At 36.5% G+C, this 17,746-nt stretch overlaps 1 protein-coding gene across 1 annotated transcript in view; it reads left to right on the plus strand.

Moving 5' to 3' along the window:
* Positions 1-17,746, plus strand: part of LOC128861864 (uncharacterized) — a 53,424-nt gene that overhangs the window by 34,956 nt on the left and 722 nt on the right. The window contains exon 3 of the mRNA XM_054100240.1: positions 17,663-17,740. Coding sequence (XP_053956215.1) covers positions 17,663-17,740 — 78 coding nt within the window. The remainder of the gene's footprint in view (positions 1-17,662; positions 17,741-17,746) is intronic.

The raw sequence follows: 17,746 nt of genomic DNA on the forward strand, positions 1-17,746 counted from the left end.
TTCGATTAATCTCATATAAGTTGTATGTGCATGAGGAATTTTTGACAGATAATTGCCGGCTGGGCTGTAACGGATGACAGATGAAATTCTGTATAATTTCATGTCTCTCAGCCTCATGTAATGGGTATATTCAGCATTTTCGAATAGAGATCCGCGGAAAGTAAAACTCAAAATACAAGGGTGATCTGAAAAGTAAAAGTTCTGAGCCGGATTGCAATTCGATCGAGACGAAATTCTGAAAGGTTAGCAATGCAATTGCTGGTAATTGATAAAACAAACTCCATTACTCCACATGTGTACGTGTTCCTGATTCTATAGTGCTAGCCTTGTAACTGAAAGCGGCTTTGTGAGAGTAATTTAGCAACACCATTAGTCAGTAGCTACAGGACTTAGTCCAAAGTCCAACCGATCAACTGTGTGCCATTTTTAATCACCTGCATATTGTGAAACCTTATGCCGAAATTATTCAGCTTTACCATGATGGAAAGAATAATGAGATGGCGCCTATCGTGGTCCCGTTACTTTGCTCTCAGCGAATTTGACAACGAGTTACGTGATTTTAGCTCCAGCATTTAAACCCCTTATATCACATTTAGCATTTTGTTTTGTTATTTAGTCTAGGAGTTTTGGTTCTTTCTTCATGATATTTTTCTAGCCTGTTCTAATTAAAATGTAATGCTTATAATTTTGTAATATATACATTTTTTAATAATTAGTTAAATAATGCACCCAGTTTTATTTAATATAGCTTTAAGTTTTTTAACCTCTAGAGGCATTGTTGGTGCTCTTCTGCTTTCGGCAGTCAAATCTCTCTCTCGCTACTGCAGTGTTGCCTAGCTTTGGATATAAAAACGCACTAAAATGCCCATTTAAAGAAAATAAGACACCAAATTTTTATTGAATCACTTAAAGAATGTGCGCTTTGTTTTGTTTTTTTAATAAATGTGTTATGCTTATGTACTATTCAATTTATAAGTTTTTTTGTTAAGCGAGACTATTTTTTTTAAGGGAACGACTTATTTGCTAAATTTGAGGATATGTAACTAGATAAGGTACCCTTTTTGTAAAAATGTCAGTATGGTTTCTTTAGTATTTTCTGGTATTTTGTGGCGTATTTTTACAATCAATACACCTCTTGATGCCCTATGTCCCACTAAGGATTGATGGCCGGAAGAAACGATTACACCTCTATGGTTTTAATCCACATTCAGTAAACTCAAACGCCTTTTAAAATGTGTAAAAAGGTTTTCAATCATAAGAAGAGTTTAGAGAGGGACATTTAATAGTCTTGCATAACCTTGGTTGGTTGGTTGGTTTAAGGGTGACCCCGCATCGGAGTGCCACATAGACCGCAAGTTGGGTCCGTTGTGTTGCCCTAGAGCTCATTATTTTATATGATTTCCCCACCTAACCGAGATTATTATTTTTGGTCCAAAATATTAATTCGTCTCGAGAATTTAATGAGAGATTCGATTTTCAGGTCCGAGAGTGCTGAAAGATTGTCAATTGTTGGAGAGCTTACAAGAGCGAGTCGATTTCAGGCTAGGCCTGGACAAATGCACAGCAAATGTCTGCTCGATACTTCCTCATCTTCGTCCTCACAGTATCTGCACAGGTCGTTTTGAGGAATCACGAGCCGACGTGTGTGAGTGCCCAAAAGGCAGTGGCCGGTGATAAGAGATATTATATGTTCGTGTTTCGATAGACTTATAAGGGTTTTTGTCTGTTTCAGATTGTAGGATGGCCAGATTTGTCTGGTCGTAACGCAAGTAGTTTCCACTCGCCACCTCCGATCAGCAATGCTGTGAAATTCTCGATCAATGATAATTTTACATGTTCCGAGCGGATTGTGATGATAGTCTATGTCGGAAGAGATAACAGTGTTCCTGTTCAGTATGGCCGAATGGCCAAGATACTTTTTCCATTTCGATATGAAATTCATGCGTGTCGCTGCAATCGCTTTGCCAGCCAGATCGACAGGGAACAAGTGAAGCAACGTATTTAGTGCCTTAGTAGGTGTTGTACTTAAGCATCCTGTTATCAGGAGGCAGGCTGTTCTTTGGTTGCATAACCTTAAAAGGAGCAAAAAATTAAATTCACACTTTTAAAATATCAAATTTTATAAGAACCAACTAATTTTCATTAGCACTAAAATCTACTCAGAGTGGCCTTTTATTTCAATTTAAAATCCGATACCCCCAAATTGATAACTCTTTACATATGTGAAGATGGTAGCCGAAAGCCTCCGAAGATGGCGCTGCGTCAGTTTCATTTTAAATATATATTGTAATAATTTGATTGCTATGTAAGATTTTATAAAAACAAAAAATTAAAAAAAAATGATATTGGTATTTCTTACGAAACTCGTAAGATGATTATAGTCTTATATTTCCTATTTATTTAATATAATAAGACAAATGAACTATTTTTATAGATTCTTATTGACTGTGAAACAATTATGGTCAGAGTCCAGTTAAAGGAGTAGAATAAGGGAGTACGGACTGTTGCTTAGGGTAGTCTCATATTAGGATTGGCGTAATTGACCTTCGGTTCCCCCGCTTATAATAACTAAACACGCCGGGTAGTTGAGCGTTAGATTTTCTAAAAGGGCAAGGCTATAGACAGACAGAGCTTTTTGTAAGATTAGCATCAAAAGCGCAAGCAAGAAAATAACACTTGTGATATAAGGGGTTTAAAGGCAAAAGCTGAGAACGAGACTTGTAAGATGGATCTGCCCATTTAAAACCAAACATCTTTGCAACATATTATATTTAGTTTTTTGACCTTAGCATTATGATCTTAATGAATTTTTTCAGATTTGGTTGACTAAAAACAAACTTTCAAAAAACATTTCATTATTATGGTTTGCCTGTGTAGGATTGGAGTTTTGACCCCAAGTCACGATTATTATTACATTCCCAACTACTCGGCAACCTATCTGCATTTATTTAAATTAATTTTTATTATATGGACAGCGGTCGCCGTAGCCGAATGGATTGATGCGGGACTACCATTTGGAAGCGCACGGGTTCGAAATCCCGGGTAGCATATCATATTTAGTTTTTTGAGTTCATTATTTGTACCTACTCAATTTTAGGAACTTTGCATCATTTATAACAGAAGTATCACTTTTTTTAATTGTTTTGAAAACTCACTTTATATGGGAGGTGGACATGGTTCGCACATTTTCTCCACAAAACTACCTTGATAAAAGTGTAATATGTGCAAAAAGTTTCATTGAAATATATTTTGCTCGAGTTATCGTGCGTACGGACGGACGAACATAGCCAAATCGGTTCCTTGGTCTATATGTCTATATCTTTCTGAACACCTTTATGTTATTAGGAAAATTATAAGTAAATATATAAACTTCGGTGCAAGTACGCTGGTATAACAAAAGTGTGTATAGATTTTTGTGCTTCCGTGGACTTACACTCGTCTGACCATTTCGATTGCTCCTATTTCTATAAACTGCCAAATCATCCAAATCCAGGAAAATTGGCCATACCTCATTGCTTTCAAATTCCTTTTGCATCCCACCTCACCGTAATAGCTCAAATATTTACTCATAATTAAAATGCACTTTGTCCACACTTCAGAAAGCAAACCAGCGAACAAACTCGCAACAATTCCCAACAAGACGCTCATTGAGACAACCTCACACCTTGTCTACCTTATGGGTGCTGAGTTTGGTACACAGAGAAAATATTGCTTGGGCTGGAGTGGTAGCTTGGATTTTGGTAACTAAACATAGAACAAAAAGTTGAAGAGTATTAGGAGAGTAAATAGTCGAAAGTACAAAGTACTGTTTCACATTTCATGAGTTAAAGTTTCAAATTTTAGGAAAGCTTTTAGGTAAAGATTTGCAATTTTGCTAAGGCATGGTTAGAGAACATTTCTCTTTGGATGACTGATCATCGGTAAACATTTTTTTGCTTTTGGAAAAAATTTTAAATTTTTGATATACATACGTATATTGTAAAAAATATAATACATACCTAAAACACGATTATCGATTTTTTTAATATACTTATTTCTAAAACCTAACATATCTACATCAAGCGAATAGCTATAAGGAATAACCCAACTTCATAATTTTTCTTCTAATATAGCTGCATAATATTTTCTTGAGTTGCCTTATAAAGTATTTTAAATGTGTGCACGAACTAGCGGTAGTTTAAAATTTTTTTGTCTTTTGTTTCAAGTCCGTTGCTTTAAACTTGAGTTTCTTGAAGGAAATAGTTATACGGGACAAGTGCTTCGTTAGTATCCAGTAGCAAATAAATAATTTCCATGCGGTGAAAATAACTTTTTTGGCCACTATGCCTGAGGAACGCAGATTATAGTGAATCGGGAGTCTCAATTCGCAAAATGAAAATCAAAAGAACGAGTCAAAAGCCTAAGGTTGAGCTGTCAATAAAAACATCAGCCTTAGCTATGATTTAACTATTAAAGGTTCGCTTGTGAAATTATAATTCTTAGACTCCCTTACAAAAGGTCGCATTTAAGAAGGGTGAAGAAAGTGGACAAATTAAATAAAAGGGCTTTTTTTACTTAAATTATAAATAAATATATGGTACAAACGGAAATTGCCAAATAATAAAAAAATATATAAAAATATATACGGTTTAACTTATGTTTTGTGAATTAATTATTAAATTCAAATCTGATCGCGAAGTCTCGTCAGTATGACGCTATTATGTTACCTGAGCATTATGACCTTAATGAATTATTTCGGATTATCATACATTTGGTTGACTAAAAATAAACTTTGAATATATTTTACATTTCTTTACTTTGGTTTGCCTGCGTAAGTTTGGAATTTCGACCCCAAGTCACTTGGCAACCTTCCTGCATTTATTTAAATTAATTTTTATTATATGGACAGCGGTCGCTGTAGCCGAATGGATTGGTGCGGGACCACCATTTGGAAGCGCACGAGTTCGAAATCCCGGTCACGAAACATCAAATGGTAGAAAATGTTGTTTTTAAAAACGGTCGCTACTCGGCAGGCAAAGGCAAACCTCCAAATGCATTTCTGCCATGAAAAAGCTCCTCATAAAAAATAAACTGCCTTACGGACTCTTAAATGGACTCTCGTTGGTAACTTATATATTTTTAGAGCAACGTAGCAAGTACTTCCGCAACCTATATTTGAAAGGGATCGGGGTCAGTTTGTGAAAGTTTCCATCTTTTACGGGCAATGCCCCAAAAATGCCAAATTACATCCGATTTAAGCGGTATGTCAGGATGTATTCCTTGTCGTTTTGGTCCTGGACATACCGAGCAAGCTCTTGCTCATAAGCACATCCTCTTGACAACGAATAGTTATTCTTACAAATTTTATTTTTCCTCCACTTTTACTGAAAATTTCGAGAGTTAGGAACTCAGTGTCGTGCTAAGGGAGCTGATTTGTCTAAAAGGTACGAGAAAGCTGCTTACTGCGCAAACCTTTTATTATTGAATCGTGGGCTCTAACAAAATTAGATGTGAACTTTCTCTCAATGTTACGAAGAGAAGAATACAGCAAATCTTGAGTGAAGATTCGAATTTGAAATATCAAAATAGACTAGCTAGACCGAAGCTTACACCACGCCACCAAGCAACTAAACTCAAATTCGTGAATAATCATAAGTTCAAGGATGATGAATGGCAATCCATGATTTTAGTGGTGAAAAAATAATATTCTCATTGGTCCTGATGGTTGTCCAAATTATTGAGGAGATATCGCGAGTCACGACAAAAGCTTCAATCCCGCAAATTTCACGGTGGCACTTGTTTTATTTCGCATAAGATGAACGCAGAAGTTTTGTTTTATTGAATTCTGGCGTAGGCGTGGACGTATTGGTTTGAAAGGAATCCCATAGTCTAAAGAAAAAGCTCCAGTGCTATCGCAATGGATCTACGACTAGTTTAAGCCTAGCTATAGATACGACAGCCAGAATGCGGGTATCAAACTTGAAGGACGAATGTGTGGACACGTAGTGGGAAAATTGTATGTAGTTACAAATCCTTAGTTATCCCTACTACGAGCATCTACAATTAATGATAGGACGAGCAAAGCAATTGGAACGCCCAGAATGACACCGAAACTTTGTTTTGCTGGGTGAATATCACAATGGCTTCAAAGTTTTCAATTTACTATGCCTGCCTAAGTGAAAGTAAATACACATTTTTATCTAATGAGATACTGTTAATGGAAATAGTCACAAATTTTTACATAGCATAAAAGAAGTGCTGGAGGTCTTTTTTACGTTTCTCTAGCAAACGGCGATACATTTTTAATGACCCGAAAGTGACTGAGAGAGTTTGCCTCAGAAACTTGTATGCTTTTATCCAGAGCCTTGACTATGCAGTCTCAGATCGTGCATTATTTCGGTCTGTGCGAGTTAATAGAGTAAAGTTTAACTCTGAAAGTTAAAAATGAAAAATGTATTTAGACACCGATGAAATAGCCGCAAACAAAGGATCATCGATAAAATATATACAAGTATATATGTATATATTAACTTTGCGCAAATTTTTCCAAAATGTTTTTAGATAGTATGTATGTATATATAATGCATGTAGATCAGAGCCATGAAATCCATTCCACGTCCACAATATGGGCATTAACACAATTATGAGTAATTTGTTGCCGGGTTTGAATGCAGAAACTCCTACGACCTTACTTGCGCTACATCGAATACTTTCCACTCAGAGTAAGAGGGTATAACACAATTCAGAAAAGTTTAGTGGGGAGAAATAATTACTCGACGAATGCATTAGCGGGTAGTGTGGAGTTTCGGCGTAAATTAAACAAGCCTAATGCAGACAAGAAAAACAAAAAAAACGACCAAGCCAGAAAAAAGCGAACGCAACTGAAATTGAGACTTTGGCTCTTGGCCCTTGGCTTTAGCTGGTAAAGGATAGTTAGTTAGTGATGAACCAAATGAAATGACATTCGGTGGCTGATTGTCAGAGAAATAAGCCTAACGAGCCATCACAAGGCCTCTGGAGAGCAGTAGTTATGTATGTGTAAGGTTGTTGGGAAGTCGTCGCGGCCACCATGAGTTCTCCGGTAACAGCCAGTGCCGCCGTCGTTTTACTGTCGGCGCGTTTGTTGATTTGTCTGCGCAAGTGAAACATAATTAAAATTGTGTTGAATAAAATTGCATGAAATGAATTAAACATTTTAAGGCTGCATTGCATATTCAAGCTCTTCTCAGCGTAGTATAGAGTCTAGTTGCTATGGTTCTAACAGTGGCAATTGAAGTAATATGCAGAGAGGTGGGTAAATGGTGACAGCGGAGAGCTAGCGGTAAATACCAGCGGGACATCTTCAACAGGAAATAAAGAAGTAATGGCAGTACATGCTGAGCCCAACCCATCTCTGAGTGCGAACACCCACTAATAAAGTGTGAGCGCGAGGTCAAGGATTTCGTCTTTCTTTTATTTGCTATTTGAAAAAGTTTGCTTTAGAGGGCAAATGCAAATTCTTGCACACAGTTTTAAATGTGAGCCGAACACATCACGCACTTTTCCACCATAAAACGACATGTGACAACATGTTCAACCGATATTTATTCAGCAAATACATACAGAGCTACATATGTATGTATGAAGCCATCTAAATATTGCTATGCAAATAGGCAGATATTATAATGTTTCATATGCAATAAATACATGAGTGGTGCACATAAATGTACATACATACAGCGAAGCGAGCGACACCAAGGAGTTGTGGGTGGCATATTTCATATCTGTGTACATACACACAAATGCTTTGTTAAAGAGGTGGCAGCATTTGAAGAAGCCTTCAACACTAATGCACATATTTGCATTGATACGAGTACGTGTTTGTATGAGTGAGCATACATAAATATCTGAATAGGCGATGTGCTAGAGTGTATCTGTTCGCTGGGTATGTTCAAGTGGCATATTATTGCTGCTGTTACACACGCCTATCTATGAAACATACCGCACAAGATGTGCCGCAGCACTAAAGGTTTGGGCATCATTGCATCTGCATTTGGCTCACAATGCAACACATCATAGATACTTGAACCTAGACCTCGTATTGCTCGTCCAGCTTTGCCCCTTTGGCCCCATTCTACATACATTCTGAGCGTATTGTGTGCATTTGTGCAGCGACTTGAAAAAATTACAGAAAAATGTGAATGGTTTATAATGAACCTCTTTCCAGTATCTACTTATGTATTTACATCCATGAACAGATATCCCAGCAAACCAGATTCATTTGGATTTTTAGGCTTTTTCTTGCATTTTCTAGTTTTCTGGACGGACTATTAAAAAGTAAAGTTACTGCAAATCTAACTAAAAATAAGTAAAGATCAGACTATATTCGGGCAGAGTCGAACTTTATATACAAGCGCATGTTTAACAAAATATAAACGTTTTTTTTAATTATCTCTTGTATGGTATTATAGGGTGGGCCATGTAAAATTTGCTTTTTGAATCGACTATAAAAAAAAAACTAATCAATATTTTTTCAAACTTTTTTTTTTTATTTTGAAGATTGAACATTGTCATTTATGAGTGAAAAAATAATATCGTTCAAATGACTGCCACGACTGGCTTTACAGTAGGCAATTCGATCAACCCAATTTTTAAGCACATTTTCGATTGTTTGGGCTCCAATTTCATGAATGACAACTTCGATTTCGTGTTTTAAAGCATCAATCGTCTCTGGATGGTTCGCATAGCACAAAATAGTCCAACGGGCTTAAATCACATCTCCGAGACGGCCAATTTATATCGGAATTTCGGCTGATTATTCGGTTTTCAAAAACGGTAGCCAAAAGTTCGAGTGTAACTTTGGCAGTGTGAAAAGTTGCACCGTCCTGTTGAAACCAAATGTCGTCCATGTCATCCTCTTCAATTTTTGGAAACAAAAATTCGTTGAGCATGTCACGGTAACGCTCGCCATTTACTGTAACCGCGGCTCCTCGCTCATTTTCGAAAAAAAAATGGCCCGATGATGCCGCCAGACCAAAAACCTCACCAAACAGTGATTCGCTGTGGATGCATTTGCTTCTCTACAGTAACGTGTGGATTTTCTGAGTCCCAAATCCGACAATTTAGCTTATTGACGTAGCCACCGATGTGAAAATCAGAAAAGAAGACGCACCACTTCGGAAATAGGTTTTCAATATTTCCCAATTTTGTTCAAGCGTATAGTGTCCCATTTCGTAAATGTCAAACCTTTAAGTAAATTATGAACACATTTGACATGTCATTTGTGTTACCATTTTCAAAAAAATAGGTGGTTCAAAAAGCAAACGCTATATGGCCCACCCTATAGATGCGCGCGATTTTTTCTTATGGGCTACTAAAATACATATAAGATTTTCAATAGCGACTTAATACTCGTACAATTTGAGACGTGTGAGCCCTTTATGCACGTGAAACACAAACAAATATTTTTTTTAAAGGCGGATGTATCCTCATTGTATCCATATTGATATTATATAGTGGGTATTAATAATTAAAACTATTGTTTGAAAATTTAATCATTTTAAAAAGTACTTTTAAATTTTAAAGTTCTTTATAAAAGGAAATTTATGCGAACATGAACATTAAGTATGCAATATTACCATGTAATAAAATCTATTACCCATGCGTATAAAATTTTTCTGGATAAGAAAAAAAAAACTCCATGAAAAAGCTCCTAAGGAAAAACCATCTGTCGTTCGGAGTCGACTTAAAATTGTAAGACCCTCAATTTGTGGAGCAACATAAAGACGCACACCACAAGGAGGACAAGCTCGGCCAAATCGCCAATTAGTTGTGTAAGCGACAATTATATAATAACACATGGGTTGAAAAGTCCCAGGTCTAACAAAGTAAACATCTTTTTTGTGTTCAAAATTAGCTTTGTTCATCATCATAGTTTCCGTCAAGAATACACGCAATCATTCATTTTTGCCATTTGTTTGCCATCATCAATACTTCCCTTCTATTTTTACGATATCTGCTAACTTCACTTTTCTATCACTCAAAACGATTTTGTGGATTTTTTTTTAATTTTTCTGATGCTATCGCTTAATTTGGACGTTCACTGCGTTGTGCATCATCGGTGTCTTTACGATCAAGTTTGGAGTCAGCAAACCATCTTTTTTTTGTTGTTTCTGATGGGCGGGGTCATCATAACACTTTTCCAGCCATTGTACCGATATTTTTTTCCATCAAGAAGCAGTGTAAAATTAAAAAAAAATAAATTCTTTTTAATCCATTGTTTTGAAAATAACAAAAGTAGCGTCACTCTTAGCACAATAACTTACGAGCTAATGAATAGAATATTATGAAATTTTAACAGCTGAGTTTTCACGGTTAATATGTACAATATTATGCAATAAAACTAATGTCTTCTATGTGTTAGGCGCGGAACATTTCAGCCCAAGTATATTTGTTAAAAAAAAAAGTTTATTTTTCGCTTTGTGTCTTGATTCCGTTAGGTCGTTAGAAACAATCATTATGGGAAGAAAGTTACTGTGCACTGTTGCATTAATACATACAACAACTGTGGCTTGAGAAGAATTTTATTTCGATATTGCACTTTATGTTACTTACTTCATTAAAAACGGACATTTTAACCCTTTTGTTGCATATGTTCGGTCAGGAGTCATGTTGCTTTTAATTATTTTTAAAATGGATATGTTTGCATAAAAGCATACGAATTTTATCAAATGTGGGCCGCTGGTGTTCATTTCCATGCTGACCAAAATCAGCGTAACACGTGTGAAAAAAAACTACAAAAATGTACATATACAATACGTAAAATGCAAGATATATTTGCACGAAGAAACTATTTTGTGGCTCACAATAACTGAACTTTAATTGATTTGAAATTTAAAAAATTAAAAATTTTCTTCTTTTATAGTTGTAGTTGGGTTTTTGAATTTCAAAAAATTTTGCAATTTACGGCATTTTAAAAAAAGGTATCCGTTTTAAGTCATAAATGTCACACTTTAATTATGTTTATAAATTTTTTAACAAAAATATCAAAAATCCGGCTAGACAGACTATAGAGAAAACACTTTCGAATATTTAAAAAGAAAACCGCATCAAAAAATATTAAAAATTGAATGAGTTATCATGCAGACCGTGCCGGAAAAAGTAGTTTCGAGAAAAACGAGTTTAAAGTTTGAGGTACAGGAGCTCGTGGACCGCTCTCTACTTAGTTAATAGGCTGTATAAGCTGTAATATTGGAAATTTCCGCATGAACATATCGCAGTATATTCTGAAGATTCTATAATTTCGAAATATGGAAGAAAAATGGATTTTTAGAAAATTCTGGACGTATGTAACCCCTTAAAGAAATTCCTATTTGCTCGAATCCTTGTTTGTATCTGACTTTTTTATGAATCTTAGTTTAGAAACGCCTCTTGTTTCGTTCGTTAGGATATTTGTCGGTATGTATGTATATCGATATGCTTGTGTGGTGTACCTACATATTGTCAAGTGTGTGCGGCATACTTGGCGCATTTTTATGCATTCATACAGCCAACGATTTCTTCAAGCGCCCATCAGTGCCCATACACCAGATTTTGTACTACCGTTATGCATTGGCATTGGATTTACATAGTTATTTTTCTACTTACTTTTGTGTTCTTCACAAAGAAGTGTGGATAAAAGCGGATGCATTCACCTTCACCGTGTGGACGGGGGTGGGGTGCGTTGCGTGAGTGTAGGTAGGTTGCAACAAAGAAGCGGCTTTGTTACGCTGACTCTGCGCCACTAAAATTGCATAGCCGCTCGCTTAATGGGATGTCTGTTGAAGCACTCAGTCCCTATAATTACTTTTTGCAACATTATTACTTCAGTCAATGATGATCTATTTATCCGATGCCATCGGAACGTGGTTGGCTGATTCTGTGCGTTGTGCGTCTAACAACTTTTTCTTTGCTGACGTGAAAAATAAAGCGGAAAGCATTGATGTCATTAAATTATGGTGGCTCAGTGAATTTCACATTTACATATTATATTTACACGAAAGTGTATGCAGGTGTGTTTATTCATAATGCCTCGCAGAACTTACATACATATTTAATTCGTTAAAGAAAATTTCATATAAGAGTGCACACCCATATGTAGATATGAATTATTCTGTAAAGCTATACACGCAACTGGATTAAAACGAAACGATGATAGTTGTATACACATAAATATAAAAATATAAAGCCAATTAGCATGCCTTTTTTAATAAATATCTTTACTCCATGCTTTCCATGAAAAACTTCGGTGAGTAAATTAACGAAAATGCCACTTCACAAGCCGGACTTTAAAGGGTGTGCCACCGATTGGTTTTTTCAAACTGGTTTTGATACTAACTGCTATTTTAAGCTAAAAAAGTCACGATAAAACATGGCCGCGGCACGAAATGAATCACATTACGATTGGCAACTTTAAGAAACATGGAAAAGTTTGAAAAGGAACATTTTGGCCAAAAAATACGAATTAAAAGAAAAAAGTCCATTCGAGATAATGCACCTACGACTGAGAGAATATAAAGGTTGCGCCCATCTCGCACGACTAATCAGGGAATTTGACGAAATCAGCTGTGACGTCACAAATGTGCAATTGGGGATTGTGAACATAGGAATTTAGTCATGTGTTATTTCGTTTTCTTCTCGCATTCGTTTTCGCGTTTTCAAATTTCTCTCTCGCAACTGCATCAAGCTTGGGGCAGTCTTATGCTCTATCATTCTTGGCACCAACTGCAAAGTTTTTAAGAAATTCCTGGAAGTTGACATGATGGTTGACAACATCAAAGTTATTCTATATTGATATGCATGAACCCGTGATCATCAACTTGTTACGTACTCAGTATTAGATGATCTGGTTAGAGGAGAATTCTAGATAAACCCCCAGCTCATTCGCTCAAGAGGTCAAAGGGTTAACTCAGAAATTAAAGGCTAGTGACTATTTGCAACGCTATTGCTTTCCGTTCTATTCGTTAAGCACTTTGGAGCAGAAATTATGAAAATATTTTCAACTCCACAGAACTGCGATATGGCCACCGCAAGACTTTGCTCAGACTTTATTTAAAGATAGATGTTATATCAGTAATCCATAAATGATTCAATCACTTAAAAAGGAAGTTTGCGCTAGTGCTAAAATACGGATTGAAACCACTGGAAATGTTGCAAAATTGGGTTAGCGGAATGGGGTACTACAGAGTCAGCCGTGGCACTCATTTGAAGGATGCTATATTCTACGAGTATACCTCATTGGCGCTTTACAAAATATATCAATACAATAGTATAGACATTTCTAATGAGGATGGTATTTTTTGACAGGCCGAGACGATGATCTTGTTTTGGCGGCGTCTTTTAAATCTGCTGTAATGCCAAGTCACCAGGCAAGTTATACGATGGAGTAGCATGTGCATTGACCTCCACGAATCGGCCACCACGATCGTGCGGTTTGACACATCTATTCTTATTAAAATTCAGTCTGAGCTATGCAGTAGAGTCATAAACTCTTAAATATTAAATGTAATAACAGAGCAAAATATATCAATAATTTCACTAAGCCAGAAACAGCTCGAATGTCTGTTGCGCGATCTAAAAGCTTTTCGAAAGAGTGTTTCAGGTCATTGACCGGAATGTCCTTCAGCATGTTGGTACAAGCTTTTGGATGGCCTTTAGGGAGGCAAAACGTTTTCCTTTCATGACCAAATTCAATTTTTCGAATTGTGAAAAGTCCTAGGGAGCCATATCAGGCGAATACGGTGAGTGAAAGTGGGTTCAGCACCGCCTATATTTCAAAATATGTGTTTCTTCGTTTTTCCTTATATGGATTCATAATTTTTGCCCTTTTTGGGAAGATACCGTGGTTGTTAACTGATTTTGCACGTTTGCAAGACCAAACTACCCTGGCCAAAGCGCAATTTGTGTCTCAAATTTTATTGAAATGTGTATATTAATTTTTGTTCGACTTATTGCCTGCCGTAGCCGAATGGCGGTCGCCTCTCGGCAGGCAATGGCAAACATCCGAATGTATTTGTGCCATGAAAAATCTCTTCATAAAAATATTTGCCGTTCGAGCAATATTTAATGCATGTTAGTTCCTCTAATGCTTAAGGATGCCTTGACCTTGCGTAATCAATTGACGCACAGCATCGATTATTTTTGACACAACAACCGTGTTTGGGCGGCCTTTACGAAATTCACTCTGCAAGATCGACGGCCATGTTGGAACTCGTTGTGCCACCCTTTTAGAGTGGGTTGGTATGGTGCTTTAAGGCTAAAAATCGAAATAAGTTGATCAATGTGCTTCTGCCTCGATAATCCACATCGAAAATCGTAATAAATCATGGCAGGGAAATTTTTACAAGTTAATTCCATCTTTTGGATGAGAAGAATTTTTAAACTCACAAAAAAAAGCTCAAATGAAGATCGCAAGTTAAAACGTTATATGTAAGTTTATGTCAAAGATACCAAACTTTTTGATAAAAATGTCGACTTACAGCTCATAGCACGTAGTGTTGCAAAATCGTAAAATATAAAAGGCAACTACCGTACTTTGGGCACAAGTGCGCGGGAATAAACATATCGTAGTTTACACTTAAGCTCTCCGAATTAGCACTAAATGTTCGTTCATCGGATTACAAAAGCTAAACAAGCTTTCGGCGTCTTAGGCCCAGTGTGGAACTCACGCATTATTTTTCCGTTGTACAAAACTAAAAACCTTCGAATCGAACGTAAAATTAACACTGTTAAACGCATTCGAAACATGGAATGTAGCCTTCGTCAAATTATCAATCATCTTTTGGCCCAATACAATAACAAATGACAACCTGTGGCACTTGACACAATAGCAATCGATCTATACAGAAATTGTAAAACGTAAGTGAATTACACAAACCACCAGACAAAATCGGTAGACGAGCCATTACATGGAACCCACAAGGCAGCAGATGTAGAAGAAGACCTAGAGAAGGCAGCTGGAAATCGAAATGGAGAATTTTCAGCTAAGTTAGAACGAGATCAAAGCTCATGCAAACGGCAGAACAGCTTGGAAAAAACTTTTTACGGTCCTTTGCTACGGCGAGAACAAATTCGCAGAAATCCCCTTAGAAGGCAAAAAATCATGTGCAGGGAAATGAATGTATCGACTAGATCCATGTCAAGACTAAGACTAATTAGAGATGATCTTCATATGAAAGCCTCCCGTCATCTTTTGACAACGCGCTTGAAGAAATTTAGGCTCGACAGATGCAAGCAGCAAGCACAGATAAGAAAATGTTCACTGTTGAATAAGTTTTTAATAAGCAAAACGACAAAATCTATGCTATGTGGCCTCCATCCAGCCTCTGGAATGGTTTGGTGGGGAATGTGTAGTAAAGGCGTAACATCTCTTTATTTGTGCGAAAGTGGTGTTTAGCCCGGACAAAAGTGTACCAAGAGAATGAGGTACGTCTTAGAAGGCGTGGTGAAGAAGTTGAGCAGTACTCTCTTCAATGGAGAGTGTGGGATCTTTCAGCAAGATTCCGCTCCAGTCCATACGGCAAAAACCACCCAGCAGTGGCTAAGAAACAATATTCCTGGGTTCGTAGTCGCAGAAGATTGACCGTCTAGAAGTCTGGATCTGAATCCATTTCACTACAGTTTGTGGTCAGAATTGAAGAACATGGCCTGTCGAAGGCCTTACAGAAATTTGGAGTCTCAAACTATCTTTGGTTCGGGCAGCGATGTCAATATCCAGACCGTGAGAAACCGTGTGTGCTGCAAGCGCTTGCAGGCTTATGTAAAAGCAAATGCTGACCATTTCAAATGGAAATTAATTTTTTTTTGTAATATTTACATTATTTAATAGTTATATTAGTTACATTTATTTCTTAAAGAAAGTATTATAATTGGATATTTAGAACGGAATTAACTTGTAACAGAACTTATGGCAGGACTAAGTATATATGGTATGTAGGAAGTAGGGTTGATGGCCATTACGCCACTGCAATTTGCAAATGTTTTTGAAACGTTTTCAAGTTTTACCGAATTTGTCACTTATTACGGATTCCACATGAATGAACAGTATTCAAGTCATCTTTTTACTAACAAATATGAAGCGATTTCAAAGCCAGATGATCTTTAAAGTTCTACGAAGTTCCTAGCATCACAAATTATTTCACAACAATTAAATCAATATGCTTAGAGAGGATGGTTTGGAGTCGGAATGAACACCTAAATATACAAGAAGGAACATACCATCTTGATCAAAAAGTTTCGGAACAACCGCCAGGTGACGCTCTTAATCAACTGATTTGAGTTCTGTATTGTTTTTTGTTAGATTGCTACATCCGTATTAACATTCCTACAAATTTATCGCCATTGCTCGAAATTTGTAAAAGTAGCACCGGATTTGCATTTGCAACAACGAGTTTGTATTAAATTTTGTGTTAGAAATGCGATGCAGATTCAATGGTGAAGTGTTGGCAAACTGTTTTGGTAATGAAACTCTAAAGAAAACAGTCGCTTACGACTGGAATAAACGCTTCAGAAGAGATCGTGAGTGCATCGAGAATGACGAACGTAGCGGCAGGCCGTGAGAAACTGATTAAAACATCGAGAAAGCCAAAGAAAAATTGTTTAATAATCGCAAATTAAGCATCAGAATGCTGACAGAGGACTTGAACATTGAACATGGACCTCGTTGAATGCGAAGCTTCGAATGAACCAAGAACAAAACATTCACTTCGAAAAAGAAAACGATGCTCACGGTTTTTATGGACTACAATTTTTGCCAGAAAGTCAGTTGTTAGGGCGTTATAAGACGTTTATGTGAACAATTCACCAAAAAAGGATTTGTGGGAAAACAACTCGTTGATTTTGCACCATCGCACAGTACCGTCATTATTCGTGAATTTTTTACCAAGAACGAAATGACAGCCATCGAATTCATTTAATATGCCTCCCTGCGTTTTTTTTTTCTGTTTGATCGAGTCAAAAAACGATTAGGGGGAACACGTTTTAAAACCCGAAAATAGAGTTCCAGAAATGTTGCGAGAGCTGGATCAAACGCTGGCAAAATTGCGTTACCTTTTGAGGAATAAACTTATATTTTGAATTTTCTAACATTTTCTTTCTTAACATATTCCGGAAACTTTTTGACCACTCAACTAATAATTTAATGGAAACCATTTTGGAACATGTATGTATGTTGCAATGAGGTATTTCTTTGCGTTGAAAAGTAAGTTTTCTAGTTTGTTAAGTATTACAGTTCACGAACTCGTCGAAAATTTCGTCTGCGAACATTAAACATTTGAAAAAATGACAATTAACACAGAAAGGCGTTCATTAATACATAAAAAATATTGACTTTATTACAGTTTCAAACGCTTTTTTTTTAATTTTTAGACCACAGCGATGCATCGTAAGGATCAACAAAGAATGACTTGAGTAAGAGTAGCACATTCTTCCGAGAGGGATGTTGTCGCAATCGACTATAATTTTAATTGGTTAAGTGTAACACAGTCACGTCTAATTTCTTTGCACAAATTTATTGAATCCCGCTGTTTGACTACAATACACTAAAGTTACTAAGCTTCAACATTGTTACTGCAACTTGTAAAAATTTTTTAAAGTAAACATTAAGTATTGTTATTTGTTATATACCGACATTGGTTTGAATAATTACCAAAACCTGTTCTCTTTTCAGACATTCACTCAGCCGACCCAAATAAATATATTAATTTGCATAAAAACGAATCTTTGTATGCCAGAACTAATTGAAAAGGTTGCT

The sequence above is a fragment of the Anastrepha ludens genome, chromosome 4 (genome assembly GCF_028408465.1).
Source record: "Anastrepha ludens isolate Willacy chromosome 4, idAnaLude1.1, whole genome shotgun sequence".
Classification (NCBI taxonomy): domain Eukaryota; kingdom Metazoa; phylum Arthropoda; class Insecta; order Diptera; family Tephritidae; genus Anastrepha; species Anastrepha ludens.